General features: G+C 38.3%; 1 protein-coding gene across 1 annotated transcript in view; it reads left to right on the top strand.

The window, feature by feature from the left end:
- The window catches only part of SH3BP1 (SH3 domain binding protein 1), a 1,277,628-nt gene that overhangs the window by 695,224 nt on the left and 560,891 nt on the right, over positions 1-21,513 (top strand). The window contains exon 7 of the mRNA XM_044063342.1: positions 2,047-2,164. Within this exon, the coding sequence (XP_043919277.1) occupies positions 2,047-2,164 (118 nt within the window). The remainder of the gene's footprint in view (positions 1-2,046; positions 2,165-21,513) is intronic.

Genomic DNA, 21,513 nt, shown 5'->3' with positions numbered 1-21,513 from the left:
CGTAACGAGCGGCGTACCCCAGGGATCAGTCTTGGGGCCTCTGGTATTCAGGATATACTTCTCTGAGGTGCAGGCCAAAACCAGTGGGATATGGCTGACCAAGTTTGTAGATGACTGCAGGCTGGGGACAGTCATCACTTCCTCAAGTGATGTGGACATCCTCCAAGAGGGTCTCACCCAAACAAATGACTGGTGCCATAAACATGGCCTCAAGCTGAATGCCAAAAAATGCATCATCATTATCCCCTTAGGGGAGAGTGACATCCCCACATATCATCACATTAATAACAATGGCCTAAGCACACAATCAGTCATGAGGGATTTGGGCACCCAGGTTGATAGCAACCTGACATTTTACCACCATGTTGCTTCTGTTGTATGGAAAGTTTTCTAGATGGCCCTCCTCATAAGTAAGGGTATCTCATCCAGGGACAAGGAGGTCATAACATCCCTGTATTCTACCCTTATAAGGCCACTTATTTAGTACAATGCCTCCTTCTGCATGTGCCTCACAAAACACATGCAGCAGTTGGAGAGACCACAAAAGTTCCACACCAGAAGAATCCATGGCCTCAAATATCTACCCTACACAGATAGCCTAAAAGCCTGGCCCCTCTATGACCTCTGTCTGGCCTACAAAGCAATCTCAGACGTCACCTTAATGGGACTGCTGCATATCCGCAAGTCAAGTCAAGGCAAGGACTTGTTGACGGGACAGATTTGTGTCCCAGAGACTCCCCATCTGTGGAATAGACTCCCCTCCATGTCAAGCGGAGTACCTCATTATCCCTTTTCAAGCGCAACCTGGATAACTGGATGGGAAACAGAAAATACACCCCCGGGATTCCACCTGTGTCCCTGCTGGACAGGGGCTTTGGTTGCTGACTTGTCTAAACATGGGCTAAACTCTTGGTTGGGCTTATAAGGGCCTCAGGGCCAATAGCCTAGTAACTTCATATGATCCTATGATCCTATGAAATGAGTCTCACATAGATGAACATATGTTTCCAAAAACATTCTTCATGTGTAAACCATTTTCTTTTTGCTGATGAAATTTCACTTTTTAAAACTAATCAGAAAACATAAAAATATAGTTTTCAACTGGGTATGTGTGCATGCTTGCATGTGCGTGTGAGAAATGAATAAGTTAAGTGTTTACTGTTAGATGTAGAAATCTCCATACTCAGCACCTCTGCAGAGTATGCAGCAGTCACTGAGTATGGTGATTTCTGCAGCCAACAGAAAACACGGAACTTTTCTTACATATCAAATGAAGCCATTCCTTTAATAGACTGTTTTCACTAGGTCAGTCACTGAAGTTATTGCCTACTATGAATCTTGCTTTAACAAAATAAGTTGCAGCTATTTTGGAGAAGAAAAAAAAAGAAATCAATAAGAAAAGAACGGAGAAAGAGTAGAGAGAGAATGAAAGAAAAAGCATTTTCAGATGATTAACATTGCTGTCTTTGTGATCCTGTAGCCTGCACAACTGTTGAAGTTTTACCGATGTTATACATAATAGCTATGTCTGCCGTATTCATTGTAATGCAAGTCTACCCCATTGATGCATGTTGTTTTATTTGCATTGAATGATTATGTAAAATAATCTGTCTCATATTTGTATTGCTTGCAAATTTACATTTCTATGTTGTTCATAAAGGCACCATAATCTGGAGGTTTAATTTACCTCCTGAGTTTCTCTTGAAGAAGATTCCTCTGTGTCCAATAGGACCACACAGTTACAATGTGAATGTACAGGTAAACATAAAAAGAATGAAAAATGAAGGCCACACACACACACACACACACACACACACACACACACACACACACACACACATGCACGTGTGAATGTGTGTGTGTGTGTGTGTGTGTGTGTGTGTTTGTGTGTGTGTGTGTGTGTGTGTGTGTGTGTGTGTGTGTGTGTGTGTGTTTATATGTGCTCTGCCAGCATTCCTGGATCAGCAAACATTACTTTTCTGACAAATGTGAAATGTCTGTAATTGACTTGTTTTATTCTTGCTGTCTCTGTCTCAACCACTGCAGGTTAAGTCAAGCTCACAGAAATGCTGCCAGTGGAACTGGAGCAGGAAACACTGCTGCAAAACTTGATTTGCTAAAGGAGGAGGAAGACGAGATACGGAGGAAGGTGGAGCAGTGTAGGGTAAGACAGCTTGCAAATTGCAGGATCAGACCACCCTTATATTTGTTTACGCTAGCAAATGCAGAAAGAATTTAACCCTTAAGCAGTCCTTAATTTAATAAAATCTATTGAAAAGTAGCTTTGAAGCTCTTATCGGTTTACCTTGTTAGGCTTCTTAAAGTAGATAGCCTACAATAGTTGTGCTTTGCATGGTCTGGCATTGTTCTATTCCTAGCTATTTTGATTAGCTTGCTTTTTTATTACTTCCACTGTTTTTATAGAACTGAGAGTAACAGAAAATGAAATTTGTAACGTACATATAACTTTCAACCTTTAGGCTGTCGCAGATGAAAAGAGAATTACATTGGAATTCAGCATGTTTTCTACTGAAGAGAAACTAAATTCCTTACTGTGTTTAGGATGGCAGTATATTGCATGTAGTTCATGTTTTTTTGGGATACCTAACCCTGCCTCCCAAAGTAACACTTCTTACAAGTTCTGTTAAACTATTAATTTCTTCAGACAGTTCATACCTGAAGCTTCAGACACAATATTCGGAATGGATCTGTATGCCTACATTATGCTAACATAATTTCACAAAGAGCTGATGCCCCAACTCTTAGTTCTTGAGAAAACATGGAGAACTTGGTATAATACAACTAGAAGCATAATGGCTTGTGTAACAAACTTTGCCATTCATCTAAATATTCATCACCATTGCCTTTGCAAGGATCTGCAAACCCATTAGTGTTCTGCAGTCTTGTAGATCATATAGTAACAGCAAGTAAATTGGCATATATTCTTCTTTTAATTGACTATAATATAGACATGATGGTTTGGTTTGCCAGGGCCTGTTTTTAGGCAGTCATATCTGACCAATAATCCTTGGCAATGCTGTTTATGAGAAAATCATTGAGGACAGATATGCTACTAATTCCTGAAACAGACTACTGAACAGTTTCCTGTCCTTCAAGTAAAGTCTATATAATGTCACTTTGACTTTTTTCATACTTTAGTTATTAAATTTTTTAATAAGTCAACATAACAACAAGAACTAAAAAAAAAAGAAAAAGATAAAAGAGAGAGGAAGGTAGAAATGAGGAGAACATTTAAAACGTAATGGGAAAAGGAGCCTCATTCTGACGTTCTTTCTCTTTTTGTTATCACACATGAATAGATAATACTTTATATTTTGTCTGTACCCTGTACCTGTATAATTAACATTCAAACAGCATCCTGTCTTTGCATACATGGTCAAAAGATTCTACTACATGACTTATATCAAAATCTTGACTGTTCCAACTTTCAGGACATCAAAATCAATACCCTAGAATTCCTCCACCCAGCATATATTGCAACTGCTAATCCTCTGAAACTGTCCAAACATATTTCCATTTTAGTCCTCCGGGGACCCTCTTTTCTTCTTATAAGAAGATCTCTGTCACAAGTAATAATAATAATAATAATAATCTTCTTTCAGCTTTTCCCAGTTAGGGGTCACCAGAGCAGATCACCTCTCTACTCATGATTGGCAGTGGAGTTTTACAGTGTCAAGTTGCCAGCCCAGCACCCAACCTTCCACAGAAGGCACACGCACACACACACACACACACACACACACACACACACACACACGCACACACACACACACCTAGGGCCAATTTAGAGTGTCCAATCCACCTATAGCATGTCTTTGGGATGTCAGAGGAAACCAGAGCACCCAGAGGAAACCCATACGACCACAGGAAGGACATGCAGACTCTGCACAGAAGGCACCCCAGCCAAGGATTGAACCGGAGAACCTCTTGCTGTGAGGCAACAACACTAACAGCTGCACCACCATGGCCACCATAATAATAATAATATAGCAATAACCCATGCCTGGGTGTGGGTAATGCTGGATTTACCCACAGTTGGTGTGGTTTGGTCATGAGGGCGAAACCCGAGTGGCCAAACAAAGACAACTGTGCGTAACTCCACCATTACCCACACCCAGAAGTGGGTTATTGCTATTATACAATGACATTATTTGAGAAAAAAAAAAGAATTACTTTTCTTAAATAATGTCATTGTATAATGCCTTCTTGCTGCCCTTCCACAGCTGTCTGGTATTCTGGAGGCGGTTCTGATGTACTGCGCATGCGTATGCTTACACAGTACATCAGAGCTGTGGGCAAAAGCAACGGAGAAAGCAAGATCTCCGTTGCTTTTTACAAACTGTCTCGCTATGTTAAAGGAGTTTAATATAGCGAGACAGCTTTAAAAAAAGCAACGGAGAAAGCAAGATCTCCATTGCTTTTTACAAAGTCTAGAGTTAGGAAGATCTCCGTTACTTTTTTTTAAAGCTGTCTCGCTATGTTAAACTCGTTTAACATAGCGAGACAGTGTGTAAAAAGCAACAGAGATCTTGCATTCTCTGTTGCTGTAAAAGAAGAGTTATACGAATGGAAAAAGTCCGGGTGACCGGACCTTTTTCCATTACTATAACTCTGATTTACAACGTGCATGCTGACCAATCAGCGTGCACATTTTGGAATATTAATGGGGGGTCATTGTATTATAATAATAATAATAATATAATAATAATAATAACAATAATACATAGCAATGAAATAATTATTTCTATAACTGTATAACTGATAGAAACTGATTTGCTCAGCTTTTAATGATGCATTTTTTAGCTACTACTAATATACTCTGAAATACGTAACTCTCAAGACCATGGAATGTCTGCTGGAAAAATAATCCCAAAAAATCCCAAACCATTTTGTATCAGTCATGAGCTCCACTTGCCCTTAAGTCTTTTGACAGTAACATCCTACTTTTTCCAGAAGAGGTTGTGTTCAGGGCATATAGTAGAAATGTACTCCCACAATAATTGTTGCCTGAGTAAATTATTTTAATTCAGCTGAGTTAGGAGAACTGGCTGGAGCATATAGAATCATGGATGTTTTCTCCTTCCATAAAGGCTTGGTTACAGCCTTATATATTGTTTTTCTAAAGATTCTCAGATGCTGCAGAGTAGAGTCACAAAGTGTTTTTCTGTTTTTGTTTTTCATTTTTGAGAACAAGGACCATTTCCCTGGCGTGAGAATATACAAAAAATAACACAACATGCTTTGGACAAAAGTTTTCAGTAACTGAATCCTTTGCACTAGATAATCTTTAACACCTGCATGAAACTCTAATTATACAGCCAGTGAGGACATCCAAACTAATAGCTTCTCAGAAGAATGTTAAAAGTGAACAAACTTCTTTAACCAAAAGTTAAGACCACAGTAGCAAACCGCTTACAGCCTACATCTTAAGGTTTTGTTATATAACTTCTCTTGGCCTTGCTGAGTGGGGTCACATAAAAAACGTATAGTAGCTCCAACTGACCCCAAAGACACTTGAATCAATGAGAATTTAACAAATTGTACATGTGAAGTTTCTCAGGGACATTTATTACCTTTTCAGCTCATTTACCTGTCTGTTGGCACTACATAGGTTCATAGGTGTGTACTAGGCTAACGGCCTTGGGCCTTTACAAGCCTAGCCCATAGGATTACCCTGGCATCATGCCACCCAGCCTTAGTTCCTAGTGCCTCTGTCGAGTCGAGCCACTGCAGTGATCCTCGGGGTGAATTTTCTATTTCCCATCCACTCATCAAGATTTCTCTTGAAGAGGGCCAGTGAGGTGCTCTGCTTGACATGTATGGGAAGTCTATTCCATAGCATGGGCAGTCTCTGGGTTATAAACCTGTCCCTCCAGCATGTTTTGTTGATTGTGGTAATGAGGTTGAGGTCTCCAGAGCGTGTGGTGTGAAAGGACTGGAATTTCTTTAGGTGTGGCATTTCTAACAGAGTTGGGTCAGACATGGCTTTCTAAGTCAAGCAGAGATCGCCTCTAAATAGGCGATATGAGACAGACAATAGTTGGAGTTTTTTGAGTCTGTCCATATAGGATAAGTGTTCAAGGCCTAGGATCCTCTTTGTGAGATAGTTTTGCGGCCTCTCCAGTTGTTGCAGGTGTCTAGTAAGGTACATTCCAAATGGGGCATTGTACTCAATGACTGGCCTAATGAGGAAAGAGTAGACAGAGACAATGATCTCTTTCTTCCTGGATGCAAAACCCTTAGTAATGACATGTGCCACATAGAAGGACTTTCTGACCACATGATTTTTTATTCCCTCTGGCATACTCTTAAGCCTATCTATCAGTAGATTTTAAATAGTAGGCATAACTAGGAAGCAGCCACAGTACCCAAGTAGTAAGTTGTGCTGAGAGATAATACAATTCAACTCTGACAACTGAATTCTCCAATTCATAGTCATCCTTACCACTGTCTGTATGCTCACTTTTGGATTAAATTGGTGACCAGAAGTATGCATTCTCCATCTTCTTTCTAATATTCCTGGAAGTTGGAAGTACTAGAGTAAATACCTGTCAGTACAAAATCCTCAAATGCAAAAGTAGATTCAGTAGGTAAAACCATTTCTTTCATTTGTTCCATAGGATGATATTTTGTCCGGTCAGTAAACATGCCTTGATAAGCATTTTCATCACTTCATTTTGTCTGTCTCTAAGAGCTACAGAAATCCATGCCCCCATATCTTTAATTGTTTTAGCTCTAAGTCAAATTGGAACTTACATATCATTCACTTAGTGGAGGGGCACTGTTAGGGGTTGTGTCTTCAGATTATTGATTTTAAAATCTACAGTTTGACTAAACTGACCAGACATTTACCAGACTGGTCCTGGAATAGTCATTAAATAGCAATCAGTTATCCCAGTCTGCTCCTCTCCACAGACACCCATTATTAATACAATTAGCATCTGAAACAGCTGGTTAATAGCAGCACAAAAAGCAATGGAAACAGAATCGCTCTCCTGTCTTTATTGAAATCAAATAGCTTGCTGATAAGTAGAAACAGAGCTTAATGCCAGCCTGCAATATCTCATATACTGCCATTAACATGTTAATTAACTTATTAAGGAATATGAAGCCCTCATAGTGGTTTCCAAATATTGCCAACATATGTCAAAAGCCAATTCAGTAGCAAGGTACAGAGCCAAAAGAAGGAGGACATCATTGTCAGTCCACAAAACCAATGACTGCACATGATTATGGTCCTTCACCTGCCTTCCTGGGATGAAATCAATTTGATCCTGGTGTAGTAGTGAAGCGATTAAAGTGTCTGCTACACCACCATGTGATCTGTAGTCTGTATTTAGCATTAGACTGAAAAGGCTTTGCTATGCATACTGTAGAGCTGGCTTATGTCTTTTTATCCATTGCTGCTGTCTTTATTTTGTCCCTGGAAGCTACTGTTTTATTTCTCTGATGTTTTCAGTTATTCATTTGTAATTTGTTTGATTATCACAGATTCCAGTTGACAATTTACAAGAAATTGCTATTTTATCTTTATGAATTTTTTTTATATTCCCACTATGAAAATGCAGTCTCTTACAGCATGCATTGTAGAAAGTCACATTTTATAGCTTGTTTGATGATTTCTGTATTTTAACTTTTGGTTACAACTGTTGGCGTTTTAATGAAAAATTATTCCAATTCTCATTTTATATTCCAGGTAGAGATAGGAAAGGTGTTAGAATTAAGAATGCTACTTCTATACTGGAGCTTGCAAAGGGATATAAGCTAGATAGTCACTGAAGAAGTACTCAAACAGCTTAAAGGCTGCTTTTTGTCATTTCTGGTGCTAAGTACTCTCCATTCAAGATGTCTTTTTTCCCCTGACCTCCCCCAGAGTTAAATGCTGGTGACACTGAGGATGAAATGGCCATTGTTACTTCCCCTCAGCTGCAAACTACTCATTCAGTACTCCAGACCACTCATTAATATAAATGTTCCCTGACTTGCTACCTCCAACAGTCCTTAGTAAAGAATGCAGGTAATTGCCTTGTTATTTGGGGTTCTGGCCCTGGCTTGCTATCTCCAACAGTCCTTAGTAAAGAATGCAGGTAATTGCCTTGTTATTTGGGGTTCTGGCCCTGGCTTGCTATCTCCAACAGTCCTCAGTAAAGAATGCAGGTAATTGCCTTGTTATTTGGGGTTCTGGCCCTGGCTTGCTATCTCCAACAGTCCTTAGTAAAGAATGCAGGTAATTTGTCTTGTTATTTGGGGTTCTGGCCCTGGCTTGCTACCTCCAACAGTCCTTAGTAAAAAATGTAGGTAATTGCCTTGTTATTTGGGGTTTTGGCCCTGGCTTGCTACCTCCAACAGTCCTTAGCAAAGAATGCAGGTAATTATCTTGTTATTTGGGGTTCTGATTCTGGCTTGCTATCTCCAACAGTCCTTAGTAAAGAATGCAGGTAATTGCCTTGTTATTTGGGGTTCTGGCCATGGCTTGCTACCTCCAACAGTCCTTAGTAAAGAATGCAGGTAATCGTCTTGTTATTTGGGGTTCTGATTCTGGCTTGCTATCTCCAACAGTCCTTAGTAAAGAATGCAGGTAATTGCCTTGTTATTTGGGGTTCTGGCTTTTATTTTCTCTTCAGATAGTTAGATAAGTTGACCACTAATGTTAATGGCTACATACTAAAGGTACAGACCTTAGGCCAAGATATTGATTCAGTTATAGTTCATTGGTTTATTTATTAATGTCAGTTACAGTCTGACTGTACCAGAAATGTGAGTTTACTACTCACTAGCTGACAACACATTCCTATTCACTGGCCACAGTCAGAGGGCTGCTAACTTTCAAGCCTAAGGGCAACTTTCTGCTTAGGATTTTATAGCTATGTCAGGAAAACACATACTGCCAGTCTCTGTTCTCCTGCAACCACTTATTGGTGTCACACAGCTAGTAGATGAACAGTTTGATGTGGTTCTACAAAAAGTGTTACACTGCTTTGTTCCATATATCCATGGTAGTTTGATGTGATCATTCGGGTAGTTCAAGGGTGTGTCTGAAACAGGTCAAGCTAGTATATAGTCTGTCTTACTTTTTGACAAGATTTACTAATTCTCAAACCCCTGCCCCCCAAAGTCATTAAGAAAATTATCTAATTACTATATTTCCCCTTGCTGTTATATTAGCTTCTTCAACCTTCTACCATAACAATGTTAGAAGCTGAACTGTGTGAGATCTGCCAAGAAGAGGCTAGAAATAGTGCTGTCATCAAAGGGGACTGGCACCTCAATGTATTAGGCCATAACAGGAAACTTCCAGACTATATTTTTGCACTTTTTAATTAGACGGTGAATGGGTAGCCAAGCTACAAGTGCCTGCCCTGAGACAGATCATCATTCATTAACTGGTGTTATCATTCTCAAATATACCCTGGAGATTCCTAGGCTGTCAAATTATCCCTTATGTCTTACATAGTTATGCTCCTGTACTATCATTCTGGAAATGTAAAAGTCTAAGACAGAGACTATCCTGGTACATAGAAATTTTTCTCCAGAGAGTCAAGCCCTAGGAGTCAAGATCAGCAGCTTTGACTGGTGCCCCCTTTACAAAAACATATCCTATAGCAATCTGTGAGGTCTTTCTCAGACTTCTCACAGATATTTGGAGCAACCTTTTTCCTTATAGACTTAGAAAGCAGCAGTATAACAGCTCTTTGTGGTTTGTGAATACTATTAAGTCACTGCTCAGGGAGAGGAACTGAGCACTGTAAAGCTGAAAAAAAGAATATTCTAGATTAGGCCTGCAATATGAAGCACCTTACCATCAAACAGCAGTATATAATAGTGACCCACAGCACTGAAGCAGCTCATATTAGAAAAATCAAACACTGCTGGGCAGCTATTCAAAGTTTTCCTGGAGGTCCATAAGAGAACTATTATGTAACCTAATATTTGCATTGCTAAAAATATTCAACCACAACTTTCTTATTAAGTTTGAAGATCATATCTGCACAGAGGAACACCCATGGCTCCCGTCCTTGGAAGATAAAATGACAGTTCCCTTCTTGCTCTTAGGTTCATAGGTTCATACTAGGCTATCTGCCCTAGGGCATTTATAAGCCTAGCCAGAATGTGTTTGGCTTTCGCCACCCATTATAAATGTATTTTGCTATGCCCTTTTTCGAGGTTAGTATACTGTGCCTCTGTCTAACAGTGACACAGAAGTGATACCCGGAGTAAACCTACGATCTCCCATCCACTCATCAAGATTCCTCTTGAAGAGAGTCAATGAGGAACTCTGCCTAACCTGGACTGGGATTTTATTCCAGAGTGAAGGGAGCCTCTGGGTTATGAATCTTTCCCTCCAGCATGTCCTATTTATTTCAGTGCTGAGGTTCAAGTCTCTTGAGCACGTAGCTCGATGGGATTTGGATTTTCTGAGGTGCAGCATGTCCATTAATTCCGGGATTGGATCTTCCATTTTAACTTAAGTTGAGTATCATCCTAAACAGTAGGGGAGTTACTTAAAGACCTTAAGACCACTGGGGCACAGTATTATTTCCCATTCACAATGCCATCCTAACAATTACAGGGTCCTTCATTGTCAAATTATTAGTTCATAATTTCAGTTTGAATCTGTTCACAGAACACACTTCCAAAAGTGTTCCAACATGTGGTAATCAGTCCTCTGATTAAGGTAACCCAAAAGTTTGCTGCCCAAGACTTCAGGCTATCATCAGCCAACATTTCCAAGCTAAATTACTAGAGAAGATTGTATATTACAAAACCACAGAATGGATTAATACACATGGCTTCTTTTTCCAAGAGTAGCATAGGTTTAGACAAGGTTTCAATACTTTGATGGCTAACTTTAGTACAGCTGACATGATTATGTATAACATGAAAAAAGGATTTTTCAGTGGTGCTATATATGTAGACCTGAGAAGAGCTTTGGTGTCAGCAGGTTACACATTTCTGTCAGATGACCTGAAAAGATGTGTTCAGAGGATGTCCCTGTAAAGTGGGTTCATAATAGGTTCATAGGTTCATAGGTTTATACTAGGCTATCTGTCCTAAGGCATTTATAAGCCTAGCCCAAAGTTTTGTGGCTTACGCCACCCCTTATGTTAAAAAATACTGTGCCCATTAGTTTGTTGTGCCTCTGTCCAGCAGTGACACAGAGATGATTCCCGGGGTAAACCTACGATCTCCCATCCACCGGTCAAGATTTCTCTTGAACAGAGCCAGCGAGGTGCTCTGCCTCACATGGACTGGGATTTTATTCCACAGCATAGGGAGTCTCTGGGTGACAAATCTATCCCTCCAGCATGTCCCCTATTTATATCCGTGCTAAGGTTTAAGTCGCTTGCTCTAGTGGATCTGGTAGATTTGGATTTTTTGAGGTGGAGCATGTCCATTAATTCCGGGTTGGACATGGCCTTGTATGTCAGGCACAGGTCACCTCTGAGCAGGTGGTATGCGACTGAATAGAGCTGGAGTTTCTTCAGTCTGGCAGCATATGACAGATTTTGGAGTCCCTTTATCCTTTTGGTGAGGAACTTTTGGGGTCTCTCTAATTGCTGCAGGTGTCGGGTGAGATACATCCCGAATGGGGCATTGTACTCGATCATTGGTCTGATAAGTGAAGAGTACAGGGGAACAATGACCTCACTTGATCTGGATGTGAATCCCTTCATGATCAGGTGGGCAATGTAGAAGGTCTTTCTAACCACTTTAGCAATGTGAGTGTCAAAAGAAAGGCCACTGTCAACCTGGGTCCCCAGGTCCCTGATAACCTCTTCTGTGCTTAATGGATTGCCACCTATATGGTAGCTTGGGGTTACCTTGTTTTTCCCGAAGGGTATGACTATACATTTTTGGCATTTAACTTCAGGCCATGGCTCTGGCACCAGTTATCAGTTTCCGTGAGACCCCTCTGAAGGATATTTGTGTCCGATGTACTTTCCACTATGGCGCCCAGTTTGTAGTCATCTGCAAACTTTGTCAGCCATAGTCCTCCTATGTTTGCCTGTACTTCTGAGAAGTAGATGCCGAACAACAGGGGGCCAAGGCCTGAGCCCTGTGGGACCCCACTTGTGACCGGCTTGGAGTCTGACATGGCGCCAGCAACTCTAACCCTGTGGGTTCTGTCCTTTAGCCAGTTTGCAACCCATCTTGTGACATATGGCTTTACATTTAAGCTGGTAAGTTTCTCTATAATACCCGAGTGGGGTATTGTGTCGAAAGCTTTTGCAAGGTCAAGGTAGGCTGTATGGACTGCCTTTCCCTCATCAATGGCCTTGGTGGCTGTTTCGAAGAAGTCGACCAAGTTCAAAAGGCATGATCTGCCCTTGACAAAGCCAAACTGGGTCGGGTCCAATGTCTGCAAGTCCCCTATGTCTTTGTTTATGAGTTCCATTATGATCCTCTCCATAGCTTTGTAGACCAGGCTTGTTAAGCTTATGGGGTGGTAATTTCCAGGGTCTGTAGAGGTACCGCCTTTGTGGAGTGGGACCACAGTTGCCGTATGCCACTCCTTGGGCACGTATCCTGGGTAAGGCTAAGATTAAACAGCTGCCTTATATGCGGGTTTAGTTCCTCGTTGAGTTCATGTAGCACACAGCCAGGGACACCATCTGGTCCCATTGATGCTGTGTTTTTAGCTTTAGAGAGAGCAGCTTTCACCTGCGCATTAGAGATGTCTGGGAGGCTACACTCCGCTGGCATAGTTATCTCTCCTTTTGGGGGGGAGAGGGGGGTGAAGTTTGCACTGAACCTGTCTGCCAGTATGTTGGCAATGTCTGTGGGTTCAGTGATTTTTGTATCATTTTGGACTAATTCTGCGCATATCTGGGAGTTTCTACCCAGGTTTCTAACATAGCTGAAGAAGGCCTTATGATTGTCTTTTGAATCTATTGCAATTTTTCTCTCAAATTTGGCCTTGGATGATTTTATGAGTGCTCGTATTTTTTTACTAATAATGATCAAGGGTGTCTTCTCTTTTATGGATTTTGCTCTATCATGTAACAGCTTTCTCCTCTTATTGTAAAGTTGTTTATGGATGGGGTCCACCAGACTGGACGTTTGCCATTGGTGGAAAGAGTCTTGGTTTTATTAGGGATTGCCTGATCCATGCAGTCCTGGAGGTGTTCGTAGAAGGCATTTGTAAGGGCTTCCGCAGCTTGGGTTGTGGTTTCCACTGGTTCAGGGGCCTTGAAGGATACCACACCAGTCTTGAGTAGTGTGAAGTTTGCTTTAGAGAAGTTCTTCACTGTGGTCTTTTTTGTTTGGGGTGGGGGCGGGATGTGGATTTCCAGTGAGATAAGTTTGTGATCTGATTTCACCAATGAGGGATATACTTCCGGTGTGGAGCATTTTGTCCCCATGTTTGTGATGATGAGATCTAGTATATTTTCTCCTCTTGTGGGAACGGTGACTAGTTGTTCCATGGCATTTGAATTTATGAACTCCAGGAACCTTTGGGCTAGAAAGTTGGGGCTTGAGTAATGTTCCCAGTCTATATTCGGGTAGTTGAAGTCACCCAATATAATGGTGTTTGGAGATACATTTATACCATCCAGTGTCTTCAGGAAGGCTGTGTGGGGTTCCTGAGTTTGATACAATCCAATCAATAACAGGCCAGATGTCTGCAGAAATGGGTGCTAACAACCAGGGCATGCTTCAAGTGATAGTCCAGGCCCTAGTCTTTTTCTTCCTGTGTATTAATGATCTTACAAATGATATTCCTAGATTACAAGCAGCCTTGTAAACATATGAATTGCTACAAAACAAACTTGGCACATCTATAGCAATGTACCGCAATTATACAAAATGAAAACTAAAATGACGTCAACTCTCTTCTTTTTCTTAACATTAATAAGACAACTTTTATTGCTATTACCACTCTCCAAAGAGTTAAGTATGCGTCTGTTAGCATAATAAATTAACCAGTGCTCCAAAACTTTAAAGAAGCACTTCAGCTTTACGTATTACTTCACTTATGTAGCTAAACTCTAATTGCATAGAAAATGCTGCACCCCTAAGGTTTTCTGACTCTGATCACTGGTGTTTCTCTAGGTTGATGCTACTTGTTTTCTTGCCAGAATTCATTGTCCAGAGATATTAGTTATTGTTGGCTTGTATTTGCTGTTGTTGTGACATGCTTTCTTGAAAAATTTTTTTGTACTAGCTATAAATCTGGGTCTTAGAAAGTTTCCTTTGCTTATGTTTTCCCTGAAAAGAAAGCAAAGTAAATACAATGCCAAGTTGTATTTAATGCCAAGCTGTATTTAATCATCTACCCAAAGCTTCTGAGGGAATTTGTGAGCAAGAATTAAGGAATCGGTCATTTACCAGCTTTTTTTAGCCTCCACAATTAGAATATTATTGACACTGATTCCAGGCAAGGAGATGAATCCTTCAAACTCTCCGGTAAGACTCCTTGTCCCACACAAGAATTATTATAAGAATTTTAAAAATGCAGGGGTGCATTCTAGGTAAGGAGCTAACAGTCTGTGTTGTCCAGAGTCCTACTAATCCTGCCTTATGATTTGGCTAATTAAACAGAGCTACACAAATGAGATGATTTTTGGAGAATTAATGTCACCAAATCAAATATCTGATTTAAAAAGCCTTTTGAGTTCATATGCAAAAGAGTCCTGATAATTTTAGAACTGTAGAGGAAAAGATCTGTTACCATGAGCCTGAAGGGTATGTATCCCTCCGTATCTTTTTCTTTTTTTTTTTTTTTTACTCTGTAGGCTTAAGTATAGTAATCCATCAAATCCCAAAATAATGAAAACATATAGTCATGAATGGCCAATTTTTCTCAAGGCAAGGAAACACTTGCCCAGCATATGGAAATATGCCCTTTTCCCCACTGTAGTGTGATCCTGGAGTTGGTATACATATATATATATATATCTATCTATATATATATATATATATATATATATATATATATATATATATATATTTATAGTTCGGTGTGGGTTCAGCCCCCCACACTGGGAGGTGTGGGGGCATAGTACCCCACCTAGGTGGTTTTTACATAGGCCGGTGTGTTTCTGTGTTGGACAAGTGTTTCCTTGCCCTGACAAAAATTGGCTGTTTGTGATTGTATGTTTTCATTATTTTCATCTCAACTTTCTGATGATCAGTGATATGGGATTCACAATTTAGAAGGTAAGCCAAAATGATCTGGGTTTATTCCCACACCAGGTAGAGGGATTGGTGACACTTCATTGCAGCTTAATGGGTGCTGCACTCCTGAGTATGTCACGCTTTAGATAAGATATTAAATCGTAGTCCAGCCTGCTTGAGTTGGATATGAAAGATTGCATATCACCTATCAAAAAGAGTAGGGGTGCTTTATTAGCATTCACATTCATTTTATACCATATAAAAACTTTATAAACAGTTATTTACAAACATTAATATTTTACAAGTTTTCAACACAAAATAACTAAACAGTTCTATTGATTTTGTCTGTGTATAAAAGAGGCAAGAATGTTAAAAACCTCATTGAAGGGGACTCCCACCATCGTCAAGCTGGCAGTTCAACAAAGGGTACTAAGAAATTTGGAGTTTGCAATCAGTGCAAATTTATTTAAGAGTGTGGCAGCTTAATATTAAAAACAAACAGCTTGGAAACATGTTTTCACATATAAAGGTATTTGTAACACCAAGGATTTGATTTATCTTGCCATGTGTTCAGAATTTACACCTTTTTATGTCAACAGACTGGAGCACTCCATGAGAAACTGCATTTGCAAACACAATTGTGATATTTTGAGAGCAAATCCAAATAATGCAGACACTCTACTTAATGTGACAATTTTAGGCAGGTTTTATTTTTAATTTTGGAAAAAGTAGACCATAACCCACAGGGTGGGCCACTGTCGAATATATGGAGTTATTGTGGCACCTTAGGGTGAATGCCACTATTAAACCAAGTATAAATGACCATGTTTCAATTGTTCCCATTCTCAAGTTGAGGCTGGCTAATTTATAACAATAGTTGGGGTAGTATTTTTTGTGTCAAAATATTTTTATTTTCTTGTTTTTCTTAGTTTTATTCTATGTTCTATTTCAGCAACCAGCATGATCAACTTTGTACTGTGTTTCCAAATAGGTTGGGTCAACTTTATTAATTAGAGAAGTTGATTTGTTTCCGTCTAATTATTTTACTAATTGGAGAAGCTGATTGGTTCCTTAGTCATTTCTAATCAACAATAGGGTTGTAATTTGCGTGTATATATACCTCTTACACATTTTACATACTTTGTTCTGATGAAGTCATATTTATTTTAAAGATGAAAGTGTATGCTAACCTTTTTTAAATTTTTTTGTGTGCAGTTTTGTGACTTTTTAACTGTTCATTAAGTTTTGGGAGCAAAGGATTATTTGCTTTCTGTCATTAATACTAGTGGTATCCTTTGCAGTGAAATCTTTTGTGTTTCTGATCTTGACTTTACACGGTGGCTCTTTTTTGTGGTTAGTTTTATATTTTTCATATAGCATCTTGCCTATCATTTCTTTTGGTCTTTCCTTTACCTTTTTCATTATCCAAAATAATGCATAGATGCTAAATACATCAGTGGATTTTTAAAATTCAAACCATCTTCTTCTTTTTTTTATTATTTAGCCTTGAACCCCAAATGAAGCTAAAAAAAATCTCTAACAACTGTTTTATTCTGAGTAAGGGATATATATATGCCCCCTAAATATGTTATTTTTCCTAATACTTAAGTAATCAGCATGTATGTCCTTTTCTTAAAATGATAAATTGTTTTCACCAAGCTTATTCTTTATATTTGTTCCAGTATCTCTCTTCATTGACACACTTTCATACTTACCAAATGCCACTCCCAAAATGTTGCTAAATTCCTTACATTTCATTTTGTTTAATTGCAGAACAACTTTTAACAGCTTTTTAATCCTTAATACAACCTTACTTATCTATCACTTATTTTTTATTAGGACTAAAATCCTATAAAATAAATATAAATAAATATAACATTTCTTTCTGTTTCACATCTTGCCTCCTTCATTTCATGCATCCATGTCTGTACTGCAGTATTCATTACTAAAACAAATAAGCACATACTCATTGGGCATCAATGTTTTATTCCTCTCTTAATATTTATTTTTTCCCATCCATTTATCATAACTTGTACCCATGAATTGTCAGAACATTTCTTTATTACCTTAATAGCTTTCCTGCTATACCATATGCCTTTAATATTTGCCACACTGCTTCATGGATCACTTTACCAAAGGTTTTAAATACATCACGTGTTATCATTATTACTTCCATTTTTTCTTTCGGCATCATCTCTACTACTTCTTTCATTATAATTAACATTTCTTTCACCACTCTTCCTTTTATACCATAAATTCCTTCTCCTACTACCTCATCTAATACTTTTTCAATTTTTTTGTAGTATTTATATAAATAGTTCATAGTCAGTACTTCAGTACCACCTAGAGTTATAGGCCAACATTTTTAGATCTTTTCTTTCATCCCATTTCCACATACATTTTATCAGTCTGCTGCATATGTCTTCTTCCATTATACCTTCTTTCATCCATTAATTTAATGTTAACATTTTTTTTCATCTTTTATAATTCCCTTATGATATTCATAACTTGTACCCTCTAATCCCGGCACATATCCATTCTTGCATTCTTTTATCGCCTTCCCTGTTTCTTCTATTGCTATATCATTACAAAAAAAAAATCTTTACTTCTTCAGATATTTTTTCACTTTCCATTCTTCTTGCTCATGTATTTTTTTTCATATATTTTCTGTACACAATTTCCTACCACCTCCATAATATCTTCTTTTTGTATTTTGTGTCTTGTCATCTAAGATACAATGCATCCTTTCTTCTCTCATGTTTACATATATTCCTAAATAAGGGGAACATCCTCTTTCTTTCCTTCCAGAAAAAAAGTCTTTGCCTATGTAACATCACATTTACTTTTTCTCTGTTCTTATCATACATCTATGTTTCTATGTTCTTTATTTTGACAATTAATTGTTCCACTCTTCTCTCTCTGGCTGTCTCTCATAATTCCATAAAATTTCTTTTTATTTCTTCCTATTTCTTTTTTTTTTTATTCAATCAGTTTCTGCATTTAAAATTTCCATTTTATGTCCATCCACTGTCTTTCCCAACTTTTAAATGTCCACATTTAAATAATTTCCTTAACATCTTAATATTCTGTGCTATTTTCCATTTTCTTTGCTTGGGTTACAGTAAAAATCTCCCATCATCACTACTGACATATATACAAATGTAATTTGTTAGATGTCTTCAAACAACTGTGTCAATTTAGTATATGCATAAATGACTGTTAATATTATAAATGTTTGTCTTATTCTCATCGCACATATCATTACTTTTCCTTGTACTACTATTGTTACATCTAAAAGTCTTATTTTTGTTACATCTGGTATCTAGCAAGCAAAAGAATCACTATCTCATTATTGCTCTTTGTCTGTCTCCATTTCCCCTCTTCTTCCTCTTCACCTTCGAAAATTGTAAATCTGTTCTCTTCTTGTATATTAATAACATCACTTTGAACTGCTGTTTCTTCTTTAACTACCTCTTCGTTGTTTAACCTTTATTCACTATCCCCATCCCCGTACCATGATCTCTTTCATCATCTTCTGCAGTAATATTTTATACCGTTTGTCTCCAGCACCACCTAGCAGCTCCAGAGGGTGCTTAATTTCTTCTCCTTCCTAATGCCCTGGCCAAATTTCCCTTAGCAGGATAAATGGCAGCTTGAGTTTCCCCTGAAAAGAGGTCACTATGTCTTTCTACACATACACACACACACACACATACACACACACACACACACACACACACACACACACACACACACACACACACACACACACACACACACACACACACACACACAGATAATATATCTGTAGGTAACCATTTGAAATATTAGAACTTGGATTGCTGAGTCCTGAAATGTGGAGACTGAAGGACCAAAAATTTGGATAATATACTAAATCCAAGATTGGAATTTCTTGGAATATTCCCTTTTCTCTGAGGTATGGTGATCTTGTAGTTGATATACATACATATATATATATATATATATATATATATATATATATATATAAAATATATATATATATATATATATATATATATATATATAAAATATATATATATATATATATATCTATATATAAATTTGGGGGGGAGTGCAAGGAGGACCACTCAAAAATAAGTTTTCTAAGAAGAGTGATAGTTGATATTAGCTCTTCTGCATTTTCAGTATTTTTCTTGTATTTTGTGATTTGAATGTGTCCTGCCATTTCAATAGGGAGCCATATATGTGCATGTATATATATATATATATATATATATATATATATATATATATATATATATATATAAATATATATATATATATATATATATATATATGAGAGAGAGACAGACAGACAGGCAGACAAATGCAGGTATTTGTATAGATTAGATTACAGCTTTGATATGGGTCTAGAGATCTGATTTTGTGTGTGTGTGTGTGTGTGTCTGTGTGTGTGTGTCTGTGTGCATGCCCTCAACTTAGACACACACACACACACACACACACACACTCAGATACCATGCACAGTTAGGAATAATACATCACTACCAGTCAAAAATTAGCATGTTTAGTCTAGAAGGAAACTAGATACCACAGATAAACCACATGAACGAGGGGAGAAAATACAAACTGCAACAAAATTTACTCCAGCCACGTACTGAAAAAAATGGGCCAAGTAATAAGAAGCAAAAACAGAAAATACCATTCCACTGTGCTGCATGCACAGACAGATGTAAACAAAGGATATGAGTATTTAGATTCACTCATTTCATGAGTTTCTTGGTTCATAGAGAAGTACTAGGCTAGCTGCACTTGTTCAGCCATTTTAAGCCTAGCCAATTTCCCTTTTGGTGCTTGAATTAATCTATGCCGTATGGTGTTAGTGTCTTACCTATTCCATGGTCAATAATTGTATATTACCCTAGTAAGAATAACTGAGATCATACCATAGATAATTAGGGAGGATTTGTGGATTGGATATAACATTTAGAAGTTGTGTCTGTTCATTAGTAGTGCAGGGGGCAATCCTGGGGTAAATTTTCTATTACCCATCTCTGGATTTGAGTTGGGCTCAAATATGGACACTCAACGTATGGCTAAATAAGGGCCCATAATACATTGGTTAATTGGCTAGAGTAATAAATAAATAAATTCATTTTTTTCTTAAACTAATGCTGACTATACAGCACTGCAATATGTCATAGATATCAACAGGATTTATTTTTATACCTTTGCCACTGATTTCTGCTTCCCAGTAAGAGCATGCAATGCCCCCACATACAGGCATATATACATACATCATACATACATATATACATACATACATACACATGTAAATTGCACGCGCACATACACACACACACACACACACACACACACACACACACACACACACACACACACACACGCGTGCACGTGCTCGCGTGCGCATGCACACACTAAGCACACCATCCTTGATTAGTCAAACAGATTTCATGGCAGTTTGAAAGAGCTAGCAGGCTAAAGTAGGGAATTACTCTACTTAATGTTCAGTTAAATGGAGAAAACATTATATGTATTTGGTGATACTTCACTGGTCAGTGATAAGCTGTCATAAAGGCTACAATCACCTTTCACATACAAAGTCAGAGTGGTGGCATATGTGATAAATCCTAAGCCATTACATGACTAGACCTCACTGTCATGCCCTTAATGTTACTGAGGCCTAGGTTTAGCCTTGAAGCCATTATCCAGACCAGTACCTTCACTATTTGTTTAGCAATTCAGTAGAATCAGTTTTTTTCTTGGGAACAGAATATATATAGTCAGTGTCAGCTACATGGCAGTGAAACTCAAACAGTAGTTCCTAATGAGCTGTTGAAATGAGAATGTGCATATTACAAACAAAACAAGCAAGTGTGGTTTAATTTTTAGAAATTCCACATAGCAGAAGTTTAGGAGGGAAAGACTATGCCCCATGCAAAACCACTGCTTGCTATCAAGAATTACCCAAAGCAGTTTACAGCACTACTGGTATGGCTATCTGACTATGATAATCTGTAAGGCACTTCCAAAAACATAGAGTAGCAGTAAATGCTAATGACATAAACTGTGGATATGAATGCTGTGCACTTACAGTGGTTTTGTGCTGATCTTAGCATCTCATAAAACCAGCAATGACATTTCATTTCTACAGCTTGTCCTGTGTTCTGGGAGTAAAGCTTTTTATGTACTGACCATCACAATATCTGCACAATATACAGCTCTGCAATTTTCTCAAAAAACAATTGGCTGATAGTTTAGGTTGCTAAAGATTGTCATTGACTGCTAGCTTACTAGGGACTGGCCCTGATAGACAGTTTCTTTTTTCACTAAAGACTGGGCATGCAATTGTAGTTTACTAGAGATCGG

This window comes from Protopterus annectens, chromosome 1.part0 (assembly GCF_019279795.1).
Source record: "Protopterus annectens isolate FY-2018-M chromosome 1.part0, PAN1.0, whole genome shotgun sequence".
Taxonomy (NCBI): Eukaryota; Metazoa; Chordata; order Ceratodontiformes; family Protopteridae; genus Protopterus; species Protopterus annectens.
Note: the sequence above shows the minus strand (reverse complement) of the source record. Positions and strands in the feature narration are given on the sequence as shown.